At 42.1% G+C, this 25,300-nt stretch overlaps 1 protein-coding gene across 1 annotated transcript in view; it reads right to left on the bottom strand.

Annotated features, from left to right (window-relative positions):
* Positions 1-25,300, bottom strand: part of LOC115480882 (1-phosphatidylinositol 4,5-bisphosphate phosphodiesterase gamma-1-like) — a 258,382-nt gene that overhangs the window by 73,744 nt on the left and 159,338 nt on the right. Inside the window, exons 11-16 of the mRNA XM_030219854.1 lie at positions 24,563-24,648; positions 22,177-22,297; positions 12,839-13,007; positions 11,748-11,867; positions 3,671-3,778; positions 2,394-2,581 (exon numbers count right to left, since the gene is read on the bottom strand). Of these exons, the coding sequence (XP_030075714.1) occupies positions 2,394-2,581; positions 3,671-3,778; positions 11,748-11,867; positions 12,839-13,007; positions 22,177-22,297; positions 24,563-24,648 (792 nt within the window). The remainder of the gene's footprint in view (positions 1-2,393; positions 2,582-3,670; positions 3,779-11,747; positions 11,868-12,838; positions 13,008-22,176; positions 22,298-24,562; positions 24,649-25,300) is intronic.

The following is a 25,300-nucleotide window of genomic DNA, read 5'->3' as shown; positions in this document are numbered from 1 at the left end:
TGTACTATTTGTAAGCTAATGATTTTGCCTTTACTTTTTTTTCAGTCAGCTGTTGTTTGGGCAACTCATTATTTCAATAGTTGTTTTCCTTTTCCTTTTATTTACTTTTCCAACATAAAGATGAGTTGCCAGTAATACAGCTCCTTTTACCTTTGTCTACTATTCTTCCATTTCAGGCTGTTCCTCCTTTAGGTATGTATTCATTTTAACAAATTAGTATTATTGAAATCTAGGACTCTGAGTTTTGTGTGACTCCTCTCTGTGTTGGCCTTCATATCAAAGCATACTGTTTGTGATCAGGTAGGCCCTCCATGGACATTAAACAAATTGAACCAACATGCAAAGGGTTTAGGCTTCTATCTTTGGGAATTAGGAACCTAAATTGGCCTCTGAAAATTTAGTAGGGATGAGTTATGTTCCTTGTTTCACTAAATTTATAACCTTAAAAACTGGGTGACAACAGGGCTCATCCTTACCCCCTCACTTCCCTGAGTCCACAATGCACACTCTCACCCCTCTGTTGTCCAAGCCCCCCTTACTCACTTCCATTTCTTACTTTCTGGGGTTTAAAACTTCTGTTCAGTTCCAGCTAGCTCTTGCATGTCATAGACCAGATGTGGGGCAACCTGCAGCATGCCACTGAATGTTATGCAGCCCATGAGATCATGGGAAGTATACACAGAAAATGTCATTAACCAGAGATTTGGTGATTTTAAATACTGTCCTGCTTATAATCGAACGAGAAAAACGCCCAAGTTCCGACCTAAATCGGGAGATGGACGTTTATCTCACAAAAATGAATAAAGCGGTATAATCGAAAGCCGATTTTTGGACGTTTTCAACTGCACTCCGTCGCGGATGCGGACAAAGTTGATGGGGGCTTGTCAGAGGTGTGGCGAAGGCAGAACTGGGGCGTGGCTATCTGCCGAACAAAGATGGGCGCATTTCACCGATAATGGGAAAAAAGTATGCGTTTTTAGCTAGAATTTAGGACACTTTTCCTGGACCCTGTTTTTTCACGAATAAGGCCCCAAAAAGTGCCCTAAATGACCAGATGACCACTGGAGGGAATCGGGGATGACCTCCCCTGACTCCCCAAGTGGTCACTAACCCCCTCCCACCACAAAAAAATGATGTTTCACAACTTTTTATTTTCACCCTCAAATGTCATAAGCTCCCTGGCAGCAGTATGCAGGTCACTGGAGGAGTTGTTAGGGGGTGCAGTGGACTTCAGGCAGGTGGACCCAGGCCCATCCCCCCTACCTGTTACAATTGTGCTGCTTAATGCTTATTAGTCGTCCAACACCCCAAACCCACTGTACCCACATGTAGGTGCCCCCCTTCACCCCTTAGGGCTATAGTAATGGTGTAGACTTGTGGGCAGTGGGTTTTGAGGGGGATTTGGGGGGCTCAACACACAAGGGAAGGGTGCTATGCACCTGGGAGCTCTTTTACCTGTTTTTTTGTTTTTGTAAAAGTGCCCCCTAGGGTGCCCGGTTGATGTCCTGGCATGTGAGGGGGACCAGTGCACTACGAATCCTGGCCCCTCCCACGAATAAATGTCTTGGATTTATTCGTTTTTCAGCTGGGCGCTTTCATTTTCCATTATCGCTGAAAAACAAAAACGCCCAGCTCACACATTGTTGAATAAAACATGGGCGTCTATTTTTTCCCAAAATACGGTTCGGTCCACCCCTTCACGGACCCGTTCTCGGAGATAAACGCCCATGGAGATAGGCGTTTTCGTTCAATTATGCCCCTCTGTATCTTGCAAATATTTTCACAATAGCCACTTTAGCAGATTGTTTCCATCATTTTAGTTACATTTTTACTTATTTATCACAGAAGGTCTATAAAGCTCTGTGCATTTCCAGTTCCAACATTATATAATATTTCAGCCTGCTATGGATTGTACTGACATTCATGTAGTCCTCTGTATATAAAGACTGATCACCCCTGTCACAGACGCTTCAGATTGTGTTGTCCCAAATAGGGATGTCTTGAGGTCGGTGCAGTTTTTGCTTGTCAGCATTTGTCCATTGGTATTTTAAGGCCTTTTTAAAGACTTCAAGACATCCCTTTTTGGAACCTTTTTTCTTAATTTCAATTCTGTTTTTGTAAGACTCCTGAGGCAGGAACTTCAGGCCGAAACACGGTGCTTTGTTGAGTCTTTCAAGCAGAGTCATTTTACATAACAGGAAGAAATTGATTCATCTATTTTCCCGTGTCCCATGTTTTTTTGAGCCTTCTTCTGTCTCCTATTTCTTTGTTCTGTGTCACAGTCTTTGCGGGTTTCCTGTGTTCAGCTATAGCATCGCAGTAGTATCCTCCCTGACCATATGCCCCTGAGGTGGCAGCATGTATATCTGTCACAGTAAATGGCCATCACATACCAAAATGAAAGTGTGTAGTCTCCCACGAATGTCTCACTGTCCCGCACCAGGAAGGTCCCATCCTTTCCTCCTGTCTCCGTGCAGTACTCATGCAGCAGCTTCTCTGCGATCTGGCGCCCATCACGACCTCCGCCCAGCTTCCCGTGGAACCACTTCTCAGTAAAGTGCAGTTCATTGTTGTTAAACTCCTGGACACACAAGATGCAGGGAAGGGGGAAAAGCACAATAGAGAAACAGAGGGGAAAGCGGGGAGGGGTGGAAAGGATCAGAAAATCATGGAGAGATACAGGGAGAGACAGAAGAGAAGGAGGAAAGAGAGGGAGGAGACACAAAAGAAGATGAGACAAGCAAATGACCAAATCTTGAGCGATAAGACTGAGCAGTTTCAACTGTCCCATGTAAATTTGCTGTGCAATATTGTTTTAATATGAAATTTAATTGATTTGTAAAGTAACATAGTAACAGATACTAGATAAAATCAATTGCTCCACTCTGTCCAGTGATTCTAATCTACAGTCAGCTGCTGGCCACAGAAGCATAACGGCTTGTAGGATATTGCTCCTTATCCAGTAGGTTTATCTTGCCTTTTTCTTGTTTTCTACTATCCTGAATTGATGAGCATACATATTCTCATAATTAATTCAACACATACTAGATCCCTGTCTTCCCCACCTCATATTTTACAATGATGGTCTGGAATAATCTAAACAACTGAACAATCTTGTTGCTTCAGTTCCATGTGACACATTTAAGACAAATAGCGGTTCTTAACCAGTGGTGCCTACACTTCCAAAGGGTGTGGGAAGAAGTCAAAAGAAGTGTGGAGAAGGGTCTTGAAATCTGTGGCAATTTACTGAACCTTTCTAGACAGAGTGAAGGCAGTTATTAGTAGTATAACTGTGAACTACAGTAAGTTTAGCAGCTAACAGCGACATAGGTACTGTAGCTGTCGGTAGTCATTACTATACACATGGTTTAGCAAGGGGGTGAAAGGGTTTCATTGAACAGTCAAAGGGATGCAGGGACCAAAAAAAGGTTCAGAACCTCTGCAGTAGAGTCTGAACATCACTACCCTCCATTCAATATTCTGAGTTCCTCTGCTCAGGACCTCTCCTCACCCATAGCCCTTGACAAAACATTTTAGTCTTCATGCTCCTCTAGACTTGCAGTGCTGCTCTTTGCAACCCTCCAAGTGTGCCCAAGGTGCAGTCACCATACAGCGTAAGAAAATATGACTTTTTAAAGCCCTAGATGATGCCTTCCTTCCTCAGATTTACCTCCTTTGGTTCCGTCTCTTCCTCATCCTCATTGGATTGATAGTGGGATGTCTCCTCAGAATAGTAGATCTTGTTACTTGTCAGGACAAAATAATGGGGGCTCCAGGTCTGTATAATAAGAGAGAAATGAGATTAGTAGACTAATATGGGGTGCAGGGTGGAATGGAAGACAACATGATAGGGGATGCAATAGGAGGCAGTATATAAAATCATGCACATACACCACACATACACATGTATAGACATACACTCATGAACACACACATACACTGGTGCATACTTGCACGTGTCTATCATTGGAAGTCCGTTGAAGATGACAATGATATTTGTAACAAATTTCAGCCTATGGCTCGAAGAACGAGCCCTGATAAGTCTGGAAAACTTTGGACATGGGAAGTTTGTAGCTGTGCTGTTTGACAATACAATTTTGTGGCACCTTTCATGTGGTCTCCGGAAACAATTTTGTCAATCTGGCTCAAAACTGCTAACATGCTGATCTTGTCAGGGGCACCAGAGAGTCCTGTCCCAAGTCATTTCTTCAAGTTCCTTGGAATTGGTTTCAGCCCAGTGAAGGCTGCTGTTTGCGTTATCTTAGTTTATGTTTATTACAGTTCTTAACATACCACCAATCATCATACTATCACAATAGTTTACATACGTTAATATTAAAAAAAACAAAACCCATAGAAATAAAGGGGTAATCATTCAAAGAGATTTAAACAGCCAGGAGAGGCTCCTGGCTGTCTGAATTGCTTGTCCAAGTCTAATCGGGGATATTCAGCAGCACTTAACTGGACAGTGCCACTGAATATTCCTGCTAACCAGCCACCTCCTAACCAGCAAGGTCAGGAGCAGGCTGTGAATGGAGTTAGGGTGAAGTGGTGACCTACCTGGTTAGTGGAGATATTCAGTCCAAGAGAAAAAAAGGCTCCCTTAACTTTATGCGGTGAGGATAACCAGGAACTGGTCTGAATATTGGCCAGTGCCCAGTTAACCTCCAAGTAGAGGCAGGGAAGGTTCAGGCAGCTCCACTCCTTCCGATCCCCTTTCCACCCCCTTCTTTCTGATCCATCTCCCATACCCCTGAAGCAGCACTTAACCCCCATACCTCCCAAGGTAGCTCCTAATCCCTTCCCATCCCTTGATACATTCAGGTACACTGGATATTAGTTAAGAGCTGCCAGTGTGCTCCTGATTAGTCCATATGATGACAGGGATGGGTTGGAATTTTTAATCATATGGATCAATCAGGAATGCGCTGGTGGCTCTTAACTCATGGCAGTACTGGCATTCAGAGGTGAGGAGCAGTGGCTGTGGTGGCATGAGTGGGGGTGCAATGAGCCAGAGAGAATGGCTGCAGGGTCTCTATGAGTATCAGCATGACCTCGGTGGCTGGCAAAGCACTCCAGAAAGCAGCAATGGAAGACAATGATGAGTGAACACTGCTTCATGCTGAAATAATTTTACTGACCGTAGTGCATCAAAGTTTTCAGCTTTCAGTTCCCATATTTTATTTTATGTTTATTTTTTGGCACAATTGTAGCCTTTTTGATATGAATTAAATTAAAATTGAAATTCCACAATATATTTGTTTAGACAAGTATTTACAGTATTTAGACAAGAAAGATGGCGGCTGCTGCAGGAAGCTCACAGTTGTGGCTGCTGTCCCGGAGCAGCAGGGGCATTGGGGTGCTGGCAGTGGGCTGCTTCCCTGGCCTGGAAAGTGCTAGGCACTGGCAGAATGAACACCGAACGGAAGAGATGCCGAGTCCTGAGGCTAGCACAATACTGGCCATTACCCTGAACAGCATCAAGCACCAGCTCCCTGCTCCATCAACACTGTGGTGCTGCCCACATCGGAGGAAATTCAAACTGAGACTCCATCTTGACACAAGTTCTATTCCCCAAATGATATTCTGACTTTGACTCTGTCTTCCCATAACTCTTCACAATGTAACCCATAATTGTAATGCAACAAATTGTATTTTCATCATTCACAATGTATTGTAAGCCACACTGAGCCCGCAAATAGGTGGGAAAATGTGGGATACAAATGCAATAAATAAATAAATAAGCAGGAGCACACATCAATGATGTCACACGCTCTCCTTCAAAGAGACATCAAGTCCTGAGGTGTTGTGCCTCAGGCATTACACCAAAGGGGCCTGACAAAGGGACATGCCCTGCTCCTTTGCATGCAATATCGCACGCAGCAATGCATTCTGCCTAGATACACCGTTGGACACTTACTTGGGTATGTTAGTTTCAATTTTGTAATTTACTGATAAAGCCTATGGTAGGGTCGACAAACTGAACTCGTAGGCTGTTGGATCATTCACTGATCAAGATGGATTGGCTTAAAATTTTTTTATTACTCCTACTTGTACTGAGAGGCCCAGTCCAATGCTTGTCAGCTGACACAGGGTTAGACATAAGTACATAAGTAATGCCATACTGGGAAAGACCAAGGGCCCATCGAGCCCAGCATCCTGTCCACGACAGCGGCCAATCCAGGTCAAGGGCACCTGGCAAGCTTCCCAAACGTACAAACATTCTATACATGTTATTCCTGGAATTGTGGATTTTTCCAAGTCTGTTTAGTAGTGGTTTATGGACTTGTCCTTTAGGAAACCGTCCAACCCCTTTTTAAACTCTGCTAAGCTAACCGCCGTCACCACTTTCTCCGGGAACGAATTCCAGAGTTTAATTACACGTTGGGTGAAGAAAAAGTTTCTCCGATTTGTTTTAAATTTACTACACTGTAGTTTCATCGCATGCCCCCTAGTCCTAGCATTTTTGGAAAGCGTGAACAGACGCTTCACATCCACCTGTTCCACACCACTCATTATTTTATATACCTCTATCATGTCTCCCCTAGCCATCTCTTCTCCAAGCTGAAAAGCCCTAGCCTCCTTAGTCTTTCTTCATAGGGAAGTCGTCCCATCCCCGCTATCATTTTAGTCGCCCTTCGCTGCACCCTATCATTTTAGTCGCCCTTCGCTGCACCTTTTCCAATTCTGCTATATCTTTCTTGAGATGCGGCGACCAGAATTGAACACAATACTCAAGGTGCGGTCGCACTATGGAGCGATATAACAGCATTATAACATCCTCACACCTGTTTTCCATACCTTTCCTAATAATACCCAACATTCTATTCGTTTTCCTAGCCGCAGCAGCACACTGAGCAGAAGGTTTCAGTGTATTATCGACGACGACACCCAGATCCCTTTCTTGGTCCGTAACTCCTAACGTGGAACCTTGTATGACCAACACCTCAACTCTGTTTTACACAGTCTCATGCTTCACACTTATCTCAACCACCAACCCATGAGATATTTGATAAACTGTTCGGATGTAACGCAACACAATATTACCTCTCGTAAAAACATGAGAAAATGTACAAAAAGGGGAAACCGAACCAGGCAAGCCACCAGAACACACAAAGGTTCCCTTAAATGATTGAATGTAGCAAATTAACCTTTTTCTACAACTATCCCAGTACCTGCTTATTATTTCAACGTGAGGTCTCTTGGTAATAAGGCCAATGCTATCAGAAATTTGCTTGAAACTTTTAAATCAGGGTTCATATTTATTACTGAAATCTGGCTATGCTCTGACACCTCCAGAGAAGTGGATGCAATCAAGTTCCAATTTCCTTGATTTCCTGGCCAGCAATGTGAATATCAAGACTCGCACCTTACTTTTGGGTGATATAAATCTACACCTAAATCTGACAAATGACCCTGAGGTTAAAGACCTGACCAGTTTCCTGGAATCTCTAGATCTTCATTGCTCACAGGGTCAGACAACCCATAAAAAGGGCAATTAATTAGACTTAATTGCATATACCACAAACTCAGTATGTACACTTAGTAAATGTAGTAGACAAGACCACTCCTATAGCAGAACAACTGGCTCTACGTTTTAGGGAGAAAATTGCTAACATCAGGGCACACTTTAACAACACTAATAACAATGATGAATACTTACAGACTAGATATACAGACTCTGCGATACTGCTCGATATGATATGGGACAATTTCAAAGCCATCAAATGGGACAATATAGATAGGCTAATCAAAAACTCTCTAAATCTCACTCTTAACTGGATACTAATCTAACTAACCTTATGAGGTGCACTTCTCCCAAATTTAAATTTATGATACATAACTAGTTAACTGGTTCCCTATCTAATGGTCTCTTCACATCATCCTCATCCCCTTACTGAAAAACAAACAAGAAATGTGGGCTAATGTGGCCAACTATTGCCCTGTGGCCTCCATCCCATTCCTGATACAATTAATGGAAGGATTAGTTACCATACAACTAACTGACTACTTTGAGAGGTTCAATATACTACAAAGCTCCCAATCCGGGTTCCAAGCCAACGTCAGCACTGAGACTACTCTAAGTGCTTTAACATACGACATACAGTGGTGTGAAAAAGACCTGCATCACCTGTGTGATAATGATAACTTTCATCTCTGACCAGCTTTCTGCCCAAATGTAAGGTGGAAAATATTGCAAATCCTACGCCATTTTCAGAATTCAAGTTTGCATCAGTTGTATTTGTTTTTCTGGTATATTTTGGTGCCTATAATGGTTTTTATCCCGCCCATTGGTGTTCCATAGGAGCTTCTAAATTTGATGCAGTTTCAGATCGAAATGAACCAATGGTGTTGAGAGTTTTCTTACCAATGAATGTGCTTTAGTTTTTAGCCAAGTATTAAAATTGATAAATTGTTTCAAACGGTCCTTTTCAGGGCCACAGAATTAATAAAAAAATAATTAATAAATTTAACAGTGCTACTCTAACACTTGAACTTATGATATACATAATACACTTAGCATCATACTATACATGGCTCAAAAAATAGGATAGATGGTGCTAAATGAACTTAATACTGTATATGAATTTGCTTTCATTAACTCATAGCAGAAAGAAAAATAAACAAAAACTTGATTTTCTGAACAGGTGATTCAGGACTTTTCCACACCACTGTAAAAATCTTACAGGCAGAGGGAAGAAAGGCACTCATGTAATTTGACCTCTCAAGTGCTTTCAATGTGGTCGACCATGAGCTATTAATAATAACATTGAACAACATTGGTTTAACTGGTCATGTCCTGAATTGGTTCCGTGGTTTCCTTACAAATAGATCCTACATGGTAAGAATGAATGGGACATTCTCTGAGCAATGGACAGCAAAAAGTGGAGTCCCACAAGGCTCACCACTCTCCCCCATAATGTCCTAATGGCCTCACTGGGATACGCCCTAGAAGCTGAAGGTTTCCATGTTTTGATATATGTGGATGATATCACAGTCCTAATGCCAACCAAAGATGGTATTCACACAATAAAACAATGTATAGAAAGCTATCTTTCCTTAATTTCCACCTGGATGACCAAAAATCACCTGAACAGTAATAAAACAAAGTTTCTGCTGGTGGGGTGCAATGTATATATCGATCAGAACAGCACTTTTGTAGTAAACAGCCTCTCCTACAAATTTGAACCTACCTAGAAAATTCTGGGTATTACCCTAGACCAGAACTTGTCCTAGGAAATGCAGGTAAATGGAACAGTTAAGAAATGTTTCTTCCAATGCATAATCTTAGATGAATACGAAAATACTTTGCACAAGAACATTTTAGACTTTTAGTACAGGCTCGAATTTTAACCAAACTGGACTACTGCAACATAATCTACATAGGCTGTCCCAGAAACCTTGCATGACGTAGCTATAATTCGGGTTCCTCTTTCCCACATGCATCACTTTGCACTTGCTCACATTAAACATCATCTGCCATTTAGACGCCCAGTCTTCCAGTCTCGTAAGGTCCTCTTGTAATTTTTCACTATCCTCCTGTGATTTAACGACTTTGAATAACTTTGTGTCATCAGCAAATTTAATTACCTCACTAGTTACTCCCATCTCTAGGTCATTTATAAATATGTTAAAAAGCAGTGGTCCCAGGACAGACCCCTGGGGAACCCCACTAACTACCCTTCTCCATTGAGAATACTGACCATTTAACCCTACTCTCTGTTTTCTATCTTTTAACCAGTTTTTAATCCACAATAGAACACTACCTCCTATCCCATGACTCTCCTTTAATTTCAATGCTGAACTCAGGCTATAGCACAAGAAACTCTCTTAAATTATTCTTTCCATCATATAAGGGTTTTCATAGTAAGACAGCCTTTTCCAGCCTATTCTCTTACCAAGTCGTTAAAATATGGAATTCCTTGCCTACAGTGGCACTCACCTCTTACTGTTATACCCAATTCCGCAAAGTTCTAAAAACTGTACTGTTCAAGAAACTTGTACTATGACAACTGCCCTACGAAACTGCAAATATACTCACCCAATCAGAAAACACGTCATTCTAAGGAACTGAATCTCAGAATACTATACTAGCCATTAAACCATCTCAATTCTACTATGTACATAAGAACATAAGAGTACCCATACTGGGTCAGACCAATGGTTCATCTAGCCCAGTATCCTGTTTCCAAACAGTGGCCAAGCCAGGTCACAAGTACCTGGCAGAAACCTGATTAGTAGCAACATTCCATGCTACCAATCCTGGGGCAAGCAGTGGCTTCCTCATGTCTGTCATAATAGCAAACTATGGACTTTCCCTCCAGAAACTTGTCCAAACCTTTTTTAAACCCAGATACGCTAATTGCTGTTACCACATCCTCTGGCAAAGAGTTCCAGAGCTTAATTATTTGTTGAGTGAAAAAATATTTCCTCCTATTTGTTTTAAAAGTATTTCCATGTAACTTCCTTGAGTGTCCCCTAGTCTTTGTACTTTTGGAATGAGTAAAAAAAATCGATTTACTTCTACTCTTTCTACACCACTCAAGATTTTGTAGACCACAATCATATCTCCCCTCATCCATCTCTTTTCCAAGCTGACAAGCCCTAACCTCCTTAGCCTTTCCTCATACAGGAGGAGTTCCATCCCCTTTATCATTTTGGTCATTCTTATTTAAACCTTTTCTAATTCTGCTATATCTTTATTGAGATATGGCAACCAGAACTGAATGCAATATTCAAGGTGCGGTTGCACCGTGGAATGATACAGAGGCATTATAGTATGTTTGGTCTTATTCACCATCCTTTTCTTAATAATTCCTAGCATCCAGTTTGCTTTTTTGGCTACCACCGCACACTGAGCAGAAGATTTCAGCGTATTATCTACAATGACACCTAGATCTTTTTCTTGAGTGTTGACCCCCAAGGTGGACCTTAGCATCTGGTAACTATGATTTGGATTATTCTTTCCAATGTGCATCCCCTTTCATTTGTCCACATTAAATGTCATCTGTCATTTGGATGTCCAATCTTCCAAATTCCTAAGCTCTTCCTGCAATATTTCACAGTCTGCACGTGTTTTAACAACCTTGAATAGTTTTGTGTCATCTGCAAATTTAATCACCTCACTCGTCATTCCGATTTCCATATTATTTATAAATATGTTAAATAGCACCGGTCCCAAAACAGATCCCTGTGGCACTCCACTGTTCACCCTCCTCCATTGACAGAAATTACTATTTAATCCTACCCTCTGTTTCTGTACAATAAACAATTCCTAATCCACACCAGAACCTTGCTTCCTATCCCATGACTCTAATTTTCTCAGGAGTCTCTCATGAGGAACTTTATCAAAAACTTTCTGAAAATCTAAATACACTGCATCAACCAGCTCACCTTTATCCACATGTTTATTCACGCCTTCTAGGAAAGAGCTGTTCTTTGCTCAGGTCTTTGTGCATCACCTCTATCTATAGGGGCACTGATGTTCCATACTGCTAAAATGAGTCTTTTATTGTGTCTAGAGCATTGTAAGGCCAGTTGCTCTCTTCTACACAGTAAGGGGCTGGCAACATTTACAGTACTACACCTTTCCTTGGTCTTTCCCTTAAGAAAACTGAGCAGCTCTACCCTAATTAAGACTGCTTAGTTAACCAAGAAGCTGAAGAATGTCACTGGTGTCTCAGAAACTTCACAAATTCAGACATAAATGCACAGGCAGATGCATTGCCATGCACATGGACACCTACATGGTCAATGGGGTCCTCCAGGTAGAGGATGCCATTTTTGATGGAATTACTGATGTCATTCTCCGAGTAGCTTGCAGTGGAAACTTCTTCATAGAGGTTCCCCTCCACCAGCTTCTTGTGCTGAGAAACAGAACCAAAACGCAAAGATCAGGAAAGCAGCATCACTGTGAATAGTGCTAGAGAAGAAAAAAAAACCAAGCACCAATACAGACATGAAGTGAAAGTAGAACCAGTACAGACACCAAAGCATGCGCATGCATATATGTGATGAGTCATTTATAGTCTGCCAACTCCCATTATGGCCCAAAGTGGATTACATGCAAAAAGAATTTAGAGCATAACAAATAAAAACATACACAGAGTGCTGTGGAAGACTAGATCAATGTTTCTCAAGATAGTCCTGGAGTACCCCCACAGTCAGTCTGTGTTATACATATTATATGAATTGAGGTTACAGAGGGGTCAACTTAAGAGTAATGCACATTTGTTTTTGGGTTATTTGGAAAAATGTTGGGGTCCCATTTTTTCCAGACACCGTGCACTATATTATATCCTATGAATTCCAGAACTAAGTTCTCTTTGGCATGATGTAAATACTATGGTGAGCATTAGCAGTAAATTTGAGAGACTGAGATCATACTCCACATATCCTAGTGTCAGAATAAGGTTCATTACTGTCATGGTATGTGCAGAACTAAATCATTTGGAGACATTACCCCAGTCTGTTTTTCCAGTTAGCCACAATGACTCATATGAGGTAGATTTGCATGTGAAAGAAGTTCATGCAAATCTATCTCATGCATATTTACACTGTATATCCTGAAATGACAACTGGCGGCGTAGAGAGCTGTGTAAGATCACACACTAGTCTTCCAGCCTTTGGGATCATAGCGGAAGTCTCTGCAAGAAACAAGTGGGGGAGCTCATAGCCATCCTACGGTTCTGTAGGAAATCTGAAGGGAATGGAAGAGGAGCTCTCCTTGCACAGCCTGTAAGTATCTTGTGCCTGTGCTTCACCAAAGTGCAGAGATAAGGTTCTGACAGGGTTCACCTCCACTGCTAAATGAGTGACAGAAGTTCTCTCAAAACACCTTAATCAGAATTTTCTTCTTCAGCTGTGTGGGAGATGGCAGCTCATCAGCATTCATGTCAACAGGTTTCGTCAGCAGCATGTCCCCAAAGACCTTCTTGAACTGGGAAGCCATGTTTCTCTGCTGCACAACACTGCAGTGGTCCTCAATGGACAAAATGATGGGATACCTGGCAGGAGAGGGAAGGAAGATCTGCATTATACCTTCACATCAGAAACACACCGTGGAGGCCATTTCATTTTAACTTAATCCAACATTTCTATTCTGCTTAACTAATGAGTGCACAAGACAGAGCAATGGATACTAAACATAATACAATACAAATGATTACACAATAAAACAAAGTAAAACAATATCAAATGTACAAATTAGTATAACAAAACACATAAAGTAATAAATGATTGGATCAAAATTCAACCTGCAGAAGTCAGTGTGTTCTTTAAGTGCTGACTGTCAGGGGCTTTTTGTGCCTGAATATTCAGCACCAGGCTGTATTTGGATATCAGCACTGAGTATATGGGTATTGGATATGCTGAATATCTGCCGGCTGTTATCTGGGTATTGGCAATATTCAGACCAGTACTGGAGTAACTGTCTGGATAAAAGTTAGGGCAGCCTTTTTGTTCTCCTAATGTTATCGAGATAGTTACCTAGTTAGTGCACTGAAAACGTTCAGTGATTAAAAACAATCAATGCATTGGCTACACAAAGAACGCATCTGCTGTTTTTCTTTCAATAACAAGTTTGAAACGCAGCACCAAAACAGTCAGGCAAGTCATTGTTTGAGGTCTGAAGTCTATATTATAATAGAGGGCCTAACCCTTATCCCTTACTTGTCCTGTCTGTCTGTCATAATTAGATTGTGAGCTCTATCGAGCAGGGACTGTCTCTCCATGTTCAAGTGTGAAGCGCTGCATACGTCCGGTAGCGCTATAGAAATGATAAGTAGTAGTAGTAGTAGTAAGTTGCCCCTGATGCAGGTATTTGCTGAAACACGGTTATGTTGAGCTCTAGTGCACCTCTAAGTTCCATTTTATAATAAATGATAGTTTGGTGTTATTCTTCACTGTTTCTGTGGTGATATCTTTCTGGGTAATTTCTGGTTGTGCTTTCTCTCTGGGTAATATTTTTCAATCAGAAATAATGGCCCTTATTTTAGAAACATATCGTAGCATTTAAATGTTGGCGAGACCCAGATATTTAGATGCCATTTCAGAACAGGGGCCATTCACATGTGGAGGAGGGCAGGGAGAGGGAGTGGTCTGAGCAGGCCTAGAATACAGATGTGGATTCCTTATTTCAAATAAGGATTCCAAGATTATAGGGCCCTTTTACTAAGCAGCACTAAAATGTGGCCTGTGCTATCTCCAGCATGGGTCTTTCCTGCATGCTAAGGCAACTTTTAGCACTGCTGGGAAATGACCAATTTTTCTACTTTGGCATAAGAACTTCAGAATAGCCATACTGGGTCAGACCAATGGTCCATCTAGCACAGTATCCTGCTTCCAGCAGAGGCCAAACCAGGTCACAAGAACCTGGCAGAAACCCAACTGGTAGCAACATTTCATGCTACTAATCCCGGGACAAGCAGTAGCTTCCCCCCATGTCCATCTCAATAACAAATTATGGACTTTTCCTCCAGGAACATGTCCAAACAATTTGTAAACTTAGATACGCTAACTGCCATTACCACATCCTCCATCAACGAGTTCCAGAGCTTAACTATTCTTTGAGTGAATAATATTTCCTCTTATTTGTTTTAAAAGTATTTCCATGTAATTTCATTGAGTGTCCCCTGGTCTTTGTACTTTTTTGAAAGAGTGAAAAATTGATTCACTTCTTACCTGTTCTAAACCACTCAGGATTCTATAGACCTCAATCATATCTCTCATCAGCCATCTGTTTTCCAAGCTAAAGAACCCTAACCTCTTTAGCCTTTCCTCATATGGGAGGAGTTCCATTACTCTTTATCATTTTGGCCACTCTTCTTTGAACCATTCTAATTCCACTACATCTTTTTTGAGATACGGTGACCAGAACTGAATGCAATACTTACTGACACCTATTTTGTACACAGTAAGGACCTCTGTAGCTCTCTGTACTGTAGTTTGAAGACTATAACCTTTATTTCAGTAGCCAATGTACTGTTTTACAAGTTAACAGTTGGATGATAGTCGCAGCTTGATACCTCAAACATGTACTTGGTACTACACAAAGGTGTACAATTAAACTAACAATATCTACATCATTCTAAATAATATAGAGAAAAAAATTAACTAAAGGATTTTAATTCAATGAATCAAACAGTTGGTGGATTTGTTTTAAATTTTTTTTCCAAAATTTAAATATATTCAGGTTTGGTTCTAAAATCAAACTTTCCACTGCCAACTATTATTGGCGTGATTATTTCAACAGTTTTTGAATCAATCAATAAATATTTTAAATAATTAAAACCATAGATTTATTAAAAGTAAAACCATAAATAGTTAAAATAGTTAAAATGTCCAAGTTTTAAAAAACTCAGTTAAATATTTTAAAATAGAATTCAGCTGAATCTTTTACACATATATTATCAGTGTATTTCTCTGTTGCAGGCTAGACAACTTGAATTTTACCAGACACTTTGAGGGGCATAATCGAATGTGAACGCCCATCTCTATGGGTGACTATCTCCAAGGACGGATACGCGAAGGGGCGGGACCGACCGTATTTTCGAAAAAGATGGGCGTCCATGTTTTGTTTTGATAATACGGTTGGTGCCGGGCAAATGCATCGGATTTGGGCGGATTTGAGATGGGCGGTATCGGTTTTCAGCGATAAAGGAAACCGAAGGCGCCCAGCTCAAACACGAACACATCCAAGGCATTTGGTCATGGGAGGGGCCAGGATTCGTAGTGCTCTGGTCCCCCTCACATGCCAGGACACCAACCGGGCACCCTAGGGGGCACTTGTAAACAGTAAAAATAAAAACAGTAAAATACCTCCCAAGTCCATAGCTCCCTTCCCTTGGGTGCTGAGCCCCCCAAATCCCCCCAAAACCCACTCCCCACAACTCTACACCAGTACCATAGCACTTATGGGTGAAGGGGGGCACCTACATGGTGGTACAGTGGGTTTTGGGGGGGGTTTGGAGGCCTCACATTTACTACCACAAGTGTAACAGGTAGGGGGGTGGGCCTGGGTCCACCTGCCTGAAGTGCACTGCACCCACTAACAACTGCTCCAGGGACCTGCATACTGCTGTCATGGAGCTGGGTATGACATTTGAGGCTGGCATACAGGCTGGAAAAAAAAGTTTTTAAAGTTCTTTTTTTTTTTGGTGGGAGGGGGTTAGTGACTACTGGGGGAGTCAATCCCGATTCCCTCCGGTGGTCATCTGGGCAGTTGGGGCACCTTTTGGGGACTTGTTCGTGAAAGAAAAGGGTCCAAAAAAAGTGGACCAAATTCTTGCTTCTGCCGCCCTTCTTTTTTCCATTATTGGCCGAGTGCGCCCATCTCTCCTCGGCCGATAAACACGCCCCAGTCCCGCCTTCACCACGCCTCCGACATGCCCCCATCAACTTTGTTCGTTCCTGCGACAGACTGCAGTTGGAGGCGCCCAAAATCGGCTTTCGATTATACCGATTTGGGCGCCCATCTCCCGATTTGGGTCGAAATATGAGCACCTTTCTCTTTCGAAAATAAGCTGGTTTGTATGCTAACAGATTTAGCGCGCACTAAATTATAAGATGATATTATATTCCTGTGGGTGTCTTATTATTTAGCTCATGCTAATTGTTAGCCCACGCTATATCCATTAGCACACCTTAGTAAGAGAATCCTTGTGTGTTCCCTCACCATTTAACTACTTCAAATCAGATAAGTATATTGCTTTCTCTCTTTTCCCTGTTTACTTTAAACTTATATCAATTCCATTGCTTCTTTATAAGAATTGATTCTTTTGGGGGTGGGGGAGGTTCTCTGTTTTCCAGGGCCGACACCTATCTGCAGAGAATCCTTGGATGGTGCACAACTAAGGTAAGTATCACTGTCTTTTTGTTTAAAATATTTTGACTCTAATATCTTTTTCAGCAATCTGTGTATTGATATCTAAGTTGACCACTTGCTCTGATTTTCTGTTCTTTCTTGTACTAGTTCTTTGGTCTTTCTTGACAGTGTGGCTCAGCTTCTGTTCTCCTTATATTTCCACCAGTACAGGTTCCCTACTAACATGCCTTTACCAACAAAAAAGGAAACCCCCCAACTATCTCCCTTCTTTTTTTAGAATGTGGGTCTGTCATGGATTTCAAATTATCACTTTTTTGGGCTTACGAACTGAATAAAGGAAAGAATAATTGAAAATCCCTTCTTATTCCTCCTAAACTAGTAACTGCTTTCCCTGTGCTAAGAGAAGAGCACTTGTTATAAACATCTACCTCAGGCTTTTTACTGCAAAATGACATGCTCACAAAACCAATTCATACAATCCAGCATATCTGGTTTTCCATTCCTTTAGTGGGAGGATGTTTCTCTTAAGACCAATTTCTTTTCTAGTCTCTAAGCCTATGGTTACAGGTTCAGGCCTTGACAGAATTTGACTTAAAACCATTTACAACAAAACTTCTGCCTGGGTGTACGCTCACTGTGTCATTCATTCACTACTTGCAAGTGTAGTGTAGCATTAAAACTTTTCTTACTGTTTTTGAAATACATCACCCTCATCACCATACAAAATTTCACTTTTCTCATACTCTCTATCATATCAATCATGCATTAGTTTCAAACACTTTCCAAATGTAAACCCTCATTACGTGGGGATTACTAGAAATGGGGGGGACCCTGAGGGGAGGGAGGTCCCTGCCAGTGGGCTGGAGAGTTGAGATGTCCCTGGGTGGGAGGAAGCCCAACCCAAGGGATTGATGTTGAAATAAGTTGCAGAGATAAAGTGGTTTCCCTCTGGGGAGTGACAGCAGGGGTGGAGTTTAGGAGTTAATAAAAAGAATTGTGGTGAGGTACAAAAGGTCTTTGGTTGCCTGTAGCCTCGCCAGGACCCTTGGGAGCATTGGGGGGTACTGGAGTGAAAGGAATGAATTCAAGCTAAGTACAGGAGAGTTGCTGCCCCTAAAAGTGGTAACTAGAAAGGAGATAGAGCTTCAGGTGGACAAGGGGAATCCAGCCTGGAAGCAGGACCAGGACAGGGGAAGCTTGCCCAAGGCCAGATTGTTGCCCTGTGAGATGCCCTGCTAGAAGGACAGCTAAAGGGTCTGTGACTGAAGGAGTTGGATTGATATCAGGAGAAAGAGGAGCAGCTTTGAATTTATTGTTGACACAACGGGATGGGTAAAGGACAGAATCATATATAAATATGTACAGTTCTGGATGTTCCTAAAGTGTAGAGTGGAGTGGCTGAGATTACCCTAAATGATCTTTGATTGAATAGTATATATAAAAGAGTTCTGAAGAGTTGATTTACAGTTACAAAGATTCCAGTACAGTGGATTGCATTTAAACAAAACTTTTGGAACACCAAGTAATTCTTAGCAGACAGTGAGAACGCTTATTCCTGAACTGAGAAAGAGGTACTGGTAATAAACCTCCTAGTTTCCCTATACCCTGGATCTCTATTCCAGACCATTGACCCACTTCCAAGCTCACTGAATGGAAGATGTGACTGTCTGAGTGATGAGCTGAGTGGAGACAGAATAGAATGATGAGCTTTTGTGGTCTGGGTGGAACCTGAACTAGCAGGGACTACGAGACCCAAGTTACACAGACATTTCCAAACACATTTTCTAACTTTTTCTCACTTAGCTCAGGAGACAGTCACATGCACGCTGTATTCTAGCTAATTTTCAGCTCTTCTCCAATTGTATCAAAGCCATTTCCCTAGAAAGGGGATTCTGATCACATCATGTTTCCTGCTGCAGGCCCCTTTAACCAATCAGGCACATGCTACCATTGAGCAAGCCCGGCAAAATGCCCAGGACCACCCAATGGTAGGGGCCACCTGAAATTGGAGCACACTCCCCCCCCCCCCCCCCATGCCCAGGTCTGGCGTGTTCTCCTTCCTTATGCACCCACGCAGGTCCAGCATCTGCCTACTTCCATTCCCCACCCTCTGGTCCTCCAAACGCTGATGAATCGCAGCAAAGACAGCACTGAAAGCTGCTTTCTGTCCAGCGAGGCCTTTCCTCTGCTGCATCCTGTCTCTCTGATCCAACTTGCTTAATACTAGGTTTCCCATGATAGCAATATGCTTTTTTGAATTAGTTTTTCTGTACAAGTTTTGCTTGATTTGTTTTTATTTTAAAACACACTTTGTCAAGAAGGGGCAGGGCTAGGTGGGGCCCCACCAAACTGGTCTACACAGGGCCCCGCATTTGCTAAGACCGGCCCTGAGCAGAGGGGAGAGACTGGACAGGACAGATAGAGACACACAAGAATGATGGATGGTGGACATAGAGAAAAAATGTCAAAAGGACAGGAGACCCTGGAGAGAGTTAAGAAAAAAGCAGAAGAGAGACACTAGGACCAAATCAACACTCAGACAATAAACGCAGAAAAAAAGCATTTTTTTTCTGAATTTATTAATTGTAATATGTCAGCTTTAGGAAATGTACATCTTCCCTCACCTCGGTCCCCACTACCTTGGGAGCTATGCCATTATAGGGGGTACCCATCTCAATTTTTCCGCCTGTGGCCCATTTAATCCTAGCTATGCCACTGCTCCTATTTGTTTATAGACAGGTTTGAATTTGAATTTAAAATCCTGAATCGGTTTTCCTCAAGCAAAGTAAATTAAAAAAAATCACTGAATTCTCACAAAATTCCTATTAAAAACATAATTTTTTCTTCAAATAATGATACTTTATGCCAAATATTCACTTTAATATGGTTCAAATAAACACAGCACATTTTTTCCATAATGAAATCCCTACTTAACCAAAATTATGGAAACCACTATAAAGAATCCCATCCTATACCCCCTGACACTGTCTCACGTGGACCTAAAATTGATAATTAAACCTTCCCATGAGGCATGACCACTGTGCAGGTGTTTTTAACCTTTAAACCCCAACACAGAAACACTACTTTTAACCAGAAATAATTTTTTTCCCAAACCTAAAATCATCTGAATCCCCCTCTAACAACCCCCAGGCCCCAGGTCTCAACTGTAATTCTAAAATAATTAAAACTATAATCTGTTGTGGCCCAACACAACCAATTTACAGAGAAATAAAATAAAATTTGTACTTTCCCCACCCCTCTTACTTGAGTCCTAGGAGTAGACCTTGGCCACTACAGTCCTTCGATTCAATCCGGGAGCACCCTCTTCAGGAACGGGTTCTAGATGTGAATTCCAGCAGCCTCAAAATCGAGGTCCCGGCTTCATTTTGGCAGCCTCAAAATCGAGGTCCCGGCTTCATTTTGGGTCTACTGCACATGCCCAGAAACGCTCTAGCCTGGCTCCCAGCACTCATCTCCAGGCTCTCCTCTGTAGCGGCTGTATCAGCCATGCTCCCACCAGTGCACTGAGGCCCCACCACCCTTGGCCATCCTGAATTGCAATAGGACTGACACCTGTCCTGTCCTAGCTTAACTCATCCTGCTTTCAACTGCCACAGAAATTCCCCCAAACAGCCCCAACAACCCGTAGCAGGCCCAAAACCACCTCCTCCCCACACCATTGTTTCACCTGGCCTCTCCAGCTTTTGGCCAGGTAATTTTAATTTAAAATTTAATTTTAAGCCATGGGTTAAAGTACCTTTCAACTGCCTCTCAAACATCTCCATCTCCCCTCCCTATTTATCTGCACTCATTCTCACAGCCCTACTCATACTCCTAAGCCAATCGCCTAACCCCCACTATCCTTGCTTATCCCTGCTCAATTTTTTTATGAGGATGATGACATGGTATTTATAGCCCATCAACTCCCAATGAAGTTGGTTCAAAGTAAATTACATACAAAAGAGAAAGAAACAATCTTAATACTAGAAAGAAAACCAATAAAACTCAGAAAAGACAAAGAAGTGGGCATAGTTTTAATCCCTAAAGTCTTGGATTTAATTTCAAGTCTGGACCGCCTGATATATAAAAGAGAATTGTAACGAGTTTCTATATTTCAGTTCTAACACAGAATAAAGGTAAAGCAGAAAATGTAAATAATTTAGTTATATATTTTGGGCAGCATCCTTCAAAAGGTTTATAGACCCAACAGGCTAATTTATGGGAGATACGAGCCAGTCACTTACAATCCTACCTAAGCCCTGAGATCCCACTTACACTCCCAGTATTTAGCCAGTCTTCTTCTGGTCTCCCACCTGATCCTGGAGCCTCATCTATGTCTGAGTCTTTGTTCTTCTGCATTCCCAAATCCTCACAGCTGCCTTCCTGCTTCTTTCTTTCCTTTCCTAGGTATCCATTGCTCTGCCTTTTCTCCATACTTATTTCTCCGCTTCCCTAGCATCCTCCTGTCTACTTTCTTGTCCTATATTAATTAGCCCTGCCTTTCTTCCTTCTTACCTCAGCATCCATCCCTCTGCTGAACCCTTTACACCTTCCCCTGCACATCTCCTTGCTTCTCTCACCATGTCTATTGTCCTGTCCTTTCTCCCAGCCCCACAATCAGTTCCCTTCACTTATCCCCTATCCCCAGTCCCAACCCATAGCATCAGGGTCAACTCCCTTCTCCTAGCCTCAGTATCACCATTAGTCCCTTATGGACACAGCATCAGGAACAAGTTCTTTCACTCCCACTGCTGTGCTATTTCTCAGCTTCATCTGCCCCCCCCCCCCCCCCCCCCACAGCACAGGTTTCAAATATGAGAGGAGGCACTTCCTATTGCTTCTAGATTATTGTACTTCCTTAAAAGCTCTGCAGCTTGCACAAAATGGTTCTCTCTGTTTGTCATTCATATGAATATATTTCACCTGTGCTACAGTGTTAAGCTGGCTTTTCATTATTTGAAATTTAAAATACTGTCCTTATTCTTGAAGTTTTGAAGGGAACTGCCCCAACCTACCATTATTAGGGAAGGAAAAGGACTCTGGATTTAGCTCACGCTTTTTCTAGTCCGGCTCAAGGCCACAAGTGTCTATGAAAGTAGAATGATTTGAATTTGTTTCTCCTAATTCCTGGCACATTAGTCTCACTGTTCTAGAACTTTTGAAACCAACTTAAAAAATCCTAGACTGATAAGAAACAAATCTAGAATTACCACTGAATTAGAGAGAACCACTAAAAAATGAAGAACTGAATTAGTGACTGTGTTTCCACATTCAGGCTGTTTTCTAACTTCAGAAAGAAACACAGGCCAGCCACTGGAAAGGATCGCTAAGAGGTAAGAGAGGTTTCTTACTCTGAGGTCACAAAGGCATGCTCCTTAATGGTATACAGCACATCCAGGAACTTGATTTTGGAGGTAAGCGTGTGCCCATGGTAGATGATGGGTAAGTCATCTGGCCCATCCCAGCAGTCCACTGGAAACAGACAGAACGGTAAGTTTAGCTTGCTTTCGCCATCAGGAATGAGTTCTCATATTAATTTACAAAACTGCAACAAGATTAGCAAATCAGTATCCCAACATAGATTCTCCCATCAGTACCATCTATCTATTAAAACAATGCTGATGTGAAGGGCAGGTCTATAACAGGGCACCTACATTTACTAACCATTTGTGCATGCAAAATTATAGAATACTAGTACTTTGTGGCTGAATGTACATTTATGTGAGTAAGAACTAGAAGGACGCCTATACGGCACATTTAATGCATAAATTCAAGGGGCGTATACATGAGCTGGGATCCCATGAATGCACGCAACTTACAGAATACTAGTGTTTTCGTGGGTAAGTGCACATTTATGTAAGAACTAGCAGGGCGCCTATGCACTAGTCTGTAATGGTGTGTATAATGCATAAATGCAAGGAGCATATACACGGGCAGGGCTCCCACTTATGCATGTAATTTACAGAATACTAGTGCTTTTGTAGATAACTGCACATTTATGTGAGTAAGAATTAGCAGGACGCCAATACGGCGCATTAAATGCATAAATTCAAGGGGCACATACATGGGCTGGGATCCCACGAATGCACTTAACCTACAGAATAGTAGCACTTTCGTGGATAATATCTGCTTGCTACACTACTATCACGCTTTTATCATTATCATTATCATGCCACCCAAGATCCTTATGTAATACCAAATGTATATTTTCTTTTATATTTCCACCATTCATGATGTACTGTAAGCCACATTGAGCCTGCAAAGAGGTGGGATACAAATGCAATAAAATAAATAAATAAATAGGTGTACATTTATGTGAGTAAGAACTAGCAGAATGGCTAAGCACTATTCTGTAATGACGTGTATAATGCATGAATGCAAGGGGCGTATACACGGGCAGGGCACCCACTTATAAGTGTAACTTTTGAATTACTGTAAGTTGCTCGTGCTCTTGCTGCATTTACAGACTGCAATTACGCCAAGCCTATGGCTGGTGTAACTGCGGGCATGTAGACGTCAGGCGCACCGATGCCAGGTTATGCTAGTATTCTAGAACGGAATCCGGGCGCACAGAAGCTGTTCTAGAACAGGCTTTCACCGTGCGGCATCGGGTTGCCTAAACAGAGACATAGAATAACCTCCTTTGGGATCCCCATCACTACTATTAATCCACTAATCCATTCTGATGCTAATCTAATGACTCCTGGCTGTAATCTAGTCAGCACCATGTTATCTACCAAACTCACCCACAAGACTAAATATTGTATATATGTTACCTCCTCATTCTACAACAGGTTGCCTAAAGTGAAGCGCCACTCACACCCACCAGATATACAATGCTAACATTTGTGTGCACGACTGTTAAAGTTACATTCAGAAGTACTCTATAACTTAAATGTGCGATTGCTTTAAGGGGTGTTCACCAGGGGAGGAGCATGGGCAGGGCAGGGATGTTTTCCACTGTAAGTTACATGCTAAAGACAAAGGGCCTAATATTCAACCTGCAGGAGGCAGCTCGCATAAGTACCGGGATCAGCGCTGGCCCTGGATATTCAATGCCAGGTCATTTCCAGTGACCAGTGTTGAATATCCAGGGTTTTTTTGGCGCTAAAAAGTTAACTGGCTACGCCGATATTTAGCGCGAACTGGTTAATTTTTTAGTAACCAAAGATAGGCCTGCTATTCAAGTGGCCTATTTTGACCGCTCAACATTGCTGGTTAGGCGCTGAACATTCACACCTAACTGGCTGTGTCATGCGATATAGCAGATTAACAGCTAAACAGGATATTCAGCGGCAGATAACCAATTATTTCCCACTGAATATCTACAGTTAGGTGCTTAAACCCTATTTAACTGGCCAGGATCCATTCCTGGCTGGTTAAATAGTTTTGAATATCAGTGTGTGTGTGTGTGGGGGGGGGGGGGGGGGGGGAGGGAGGGCACTGTATCTGAATTCAAGAAAGAATGGGACAAGCACATGGGATCTCTTAGAGACAGGAGGATGGTGTGGATGGGCAGACTGGACGAGCCATTTGGCCTTTCTCTGCCCACTTACACTAGTATTTTATAAGAAAACCTTCACACGTAAGTGTTCTTATACAATAGGCTCACTACCCATGTGAGGTTGGGCATCTAAATTGTGGCGCCTAGTTATACAACTGCCCTCTTAGTGCAGCTGATCCCTGAAGTATAGGAATATGGGGAAGATAGGGTATCACTGACCATGCATTACTCACACTCTATACAACGACAGCCCATTCGGAGGCAGCGAGCATAGGCTTCCAGTGATGACTCACTAGAGAACTGGTCTCCAGTCAGATACCTTCCAACAGGAAAGACAAGTTAGCAAGACCCCGTAGCACAGGACATCCAATGCCTGCCAACTTCTACTACTTTTCACTTGGAAAGTGCTGCTAGACATGCACAGTGCCGTTCAAGACACACAGGAGAGTCCCCACTCCCTGGAACAAACAGTCTAGTCAAGACCAACATAGATGAGCAACAGAAGAGCTTCTGAGAATATATTGATGACAGAGAAGTGATTTAAGATGGAAAAGCAGCATGGAACACAAATTTCTGCATGCAAAATTGCATACTATTCTGAGATGTGCACGCAAATAAATTGGTTAACCAGCCAATTAGCACTAATTAGTGCTAATTGGCAACAATTAGGATTTGTGCGCACATCTTGCTAAGCGTTATTCTATAATGATCCGTGTGCAAATCTTTTAGTAAACAACTGAAAAGGGTTGTGGTTGTGGGAGGGGCGTGGGCGGGTCAGGGATATTCACTAAAGATGCACGCAGTATTACAGAATTTGGAGGATCCGCGCTTAACTTACACGCCAGGATTTACACCAGGTTTCAGTTGATGTAAATCCTCATGCTTATAGGTGGTCGTGGATCCTAGCACTATGTGCTATTCTATCAATGGCATCCACCTTGGCAGTGCCATTTATAAGATAGCGCTCAGCG

The sequence above is a fragment of the Microcaecilia unicolor genome, chromosome 1 (genome assembly GCF_901765095.1).
Source record: "Microcaecilia unicolor chromosome 1, aMicUni1.1, whole genome shotgun sequence".
Lineage (NCBI taxonomy): Eukaryota > Metazoa > Chordata > Amphibia > Gymnophiona > Siphonopidae > Microcaecilia > Microcaecilia unicolor.
The sequence above is the reverse complement of the archived record's forward strand: the minus strand, read 5'-3'. Positions and strand labels throughout refer to the sequence as shown.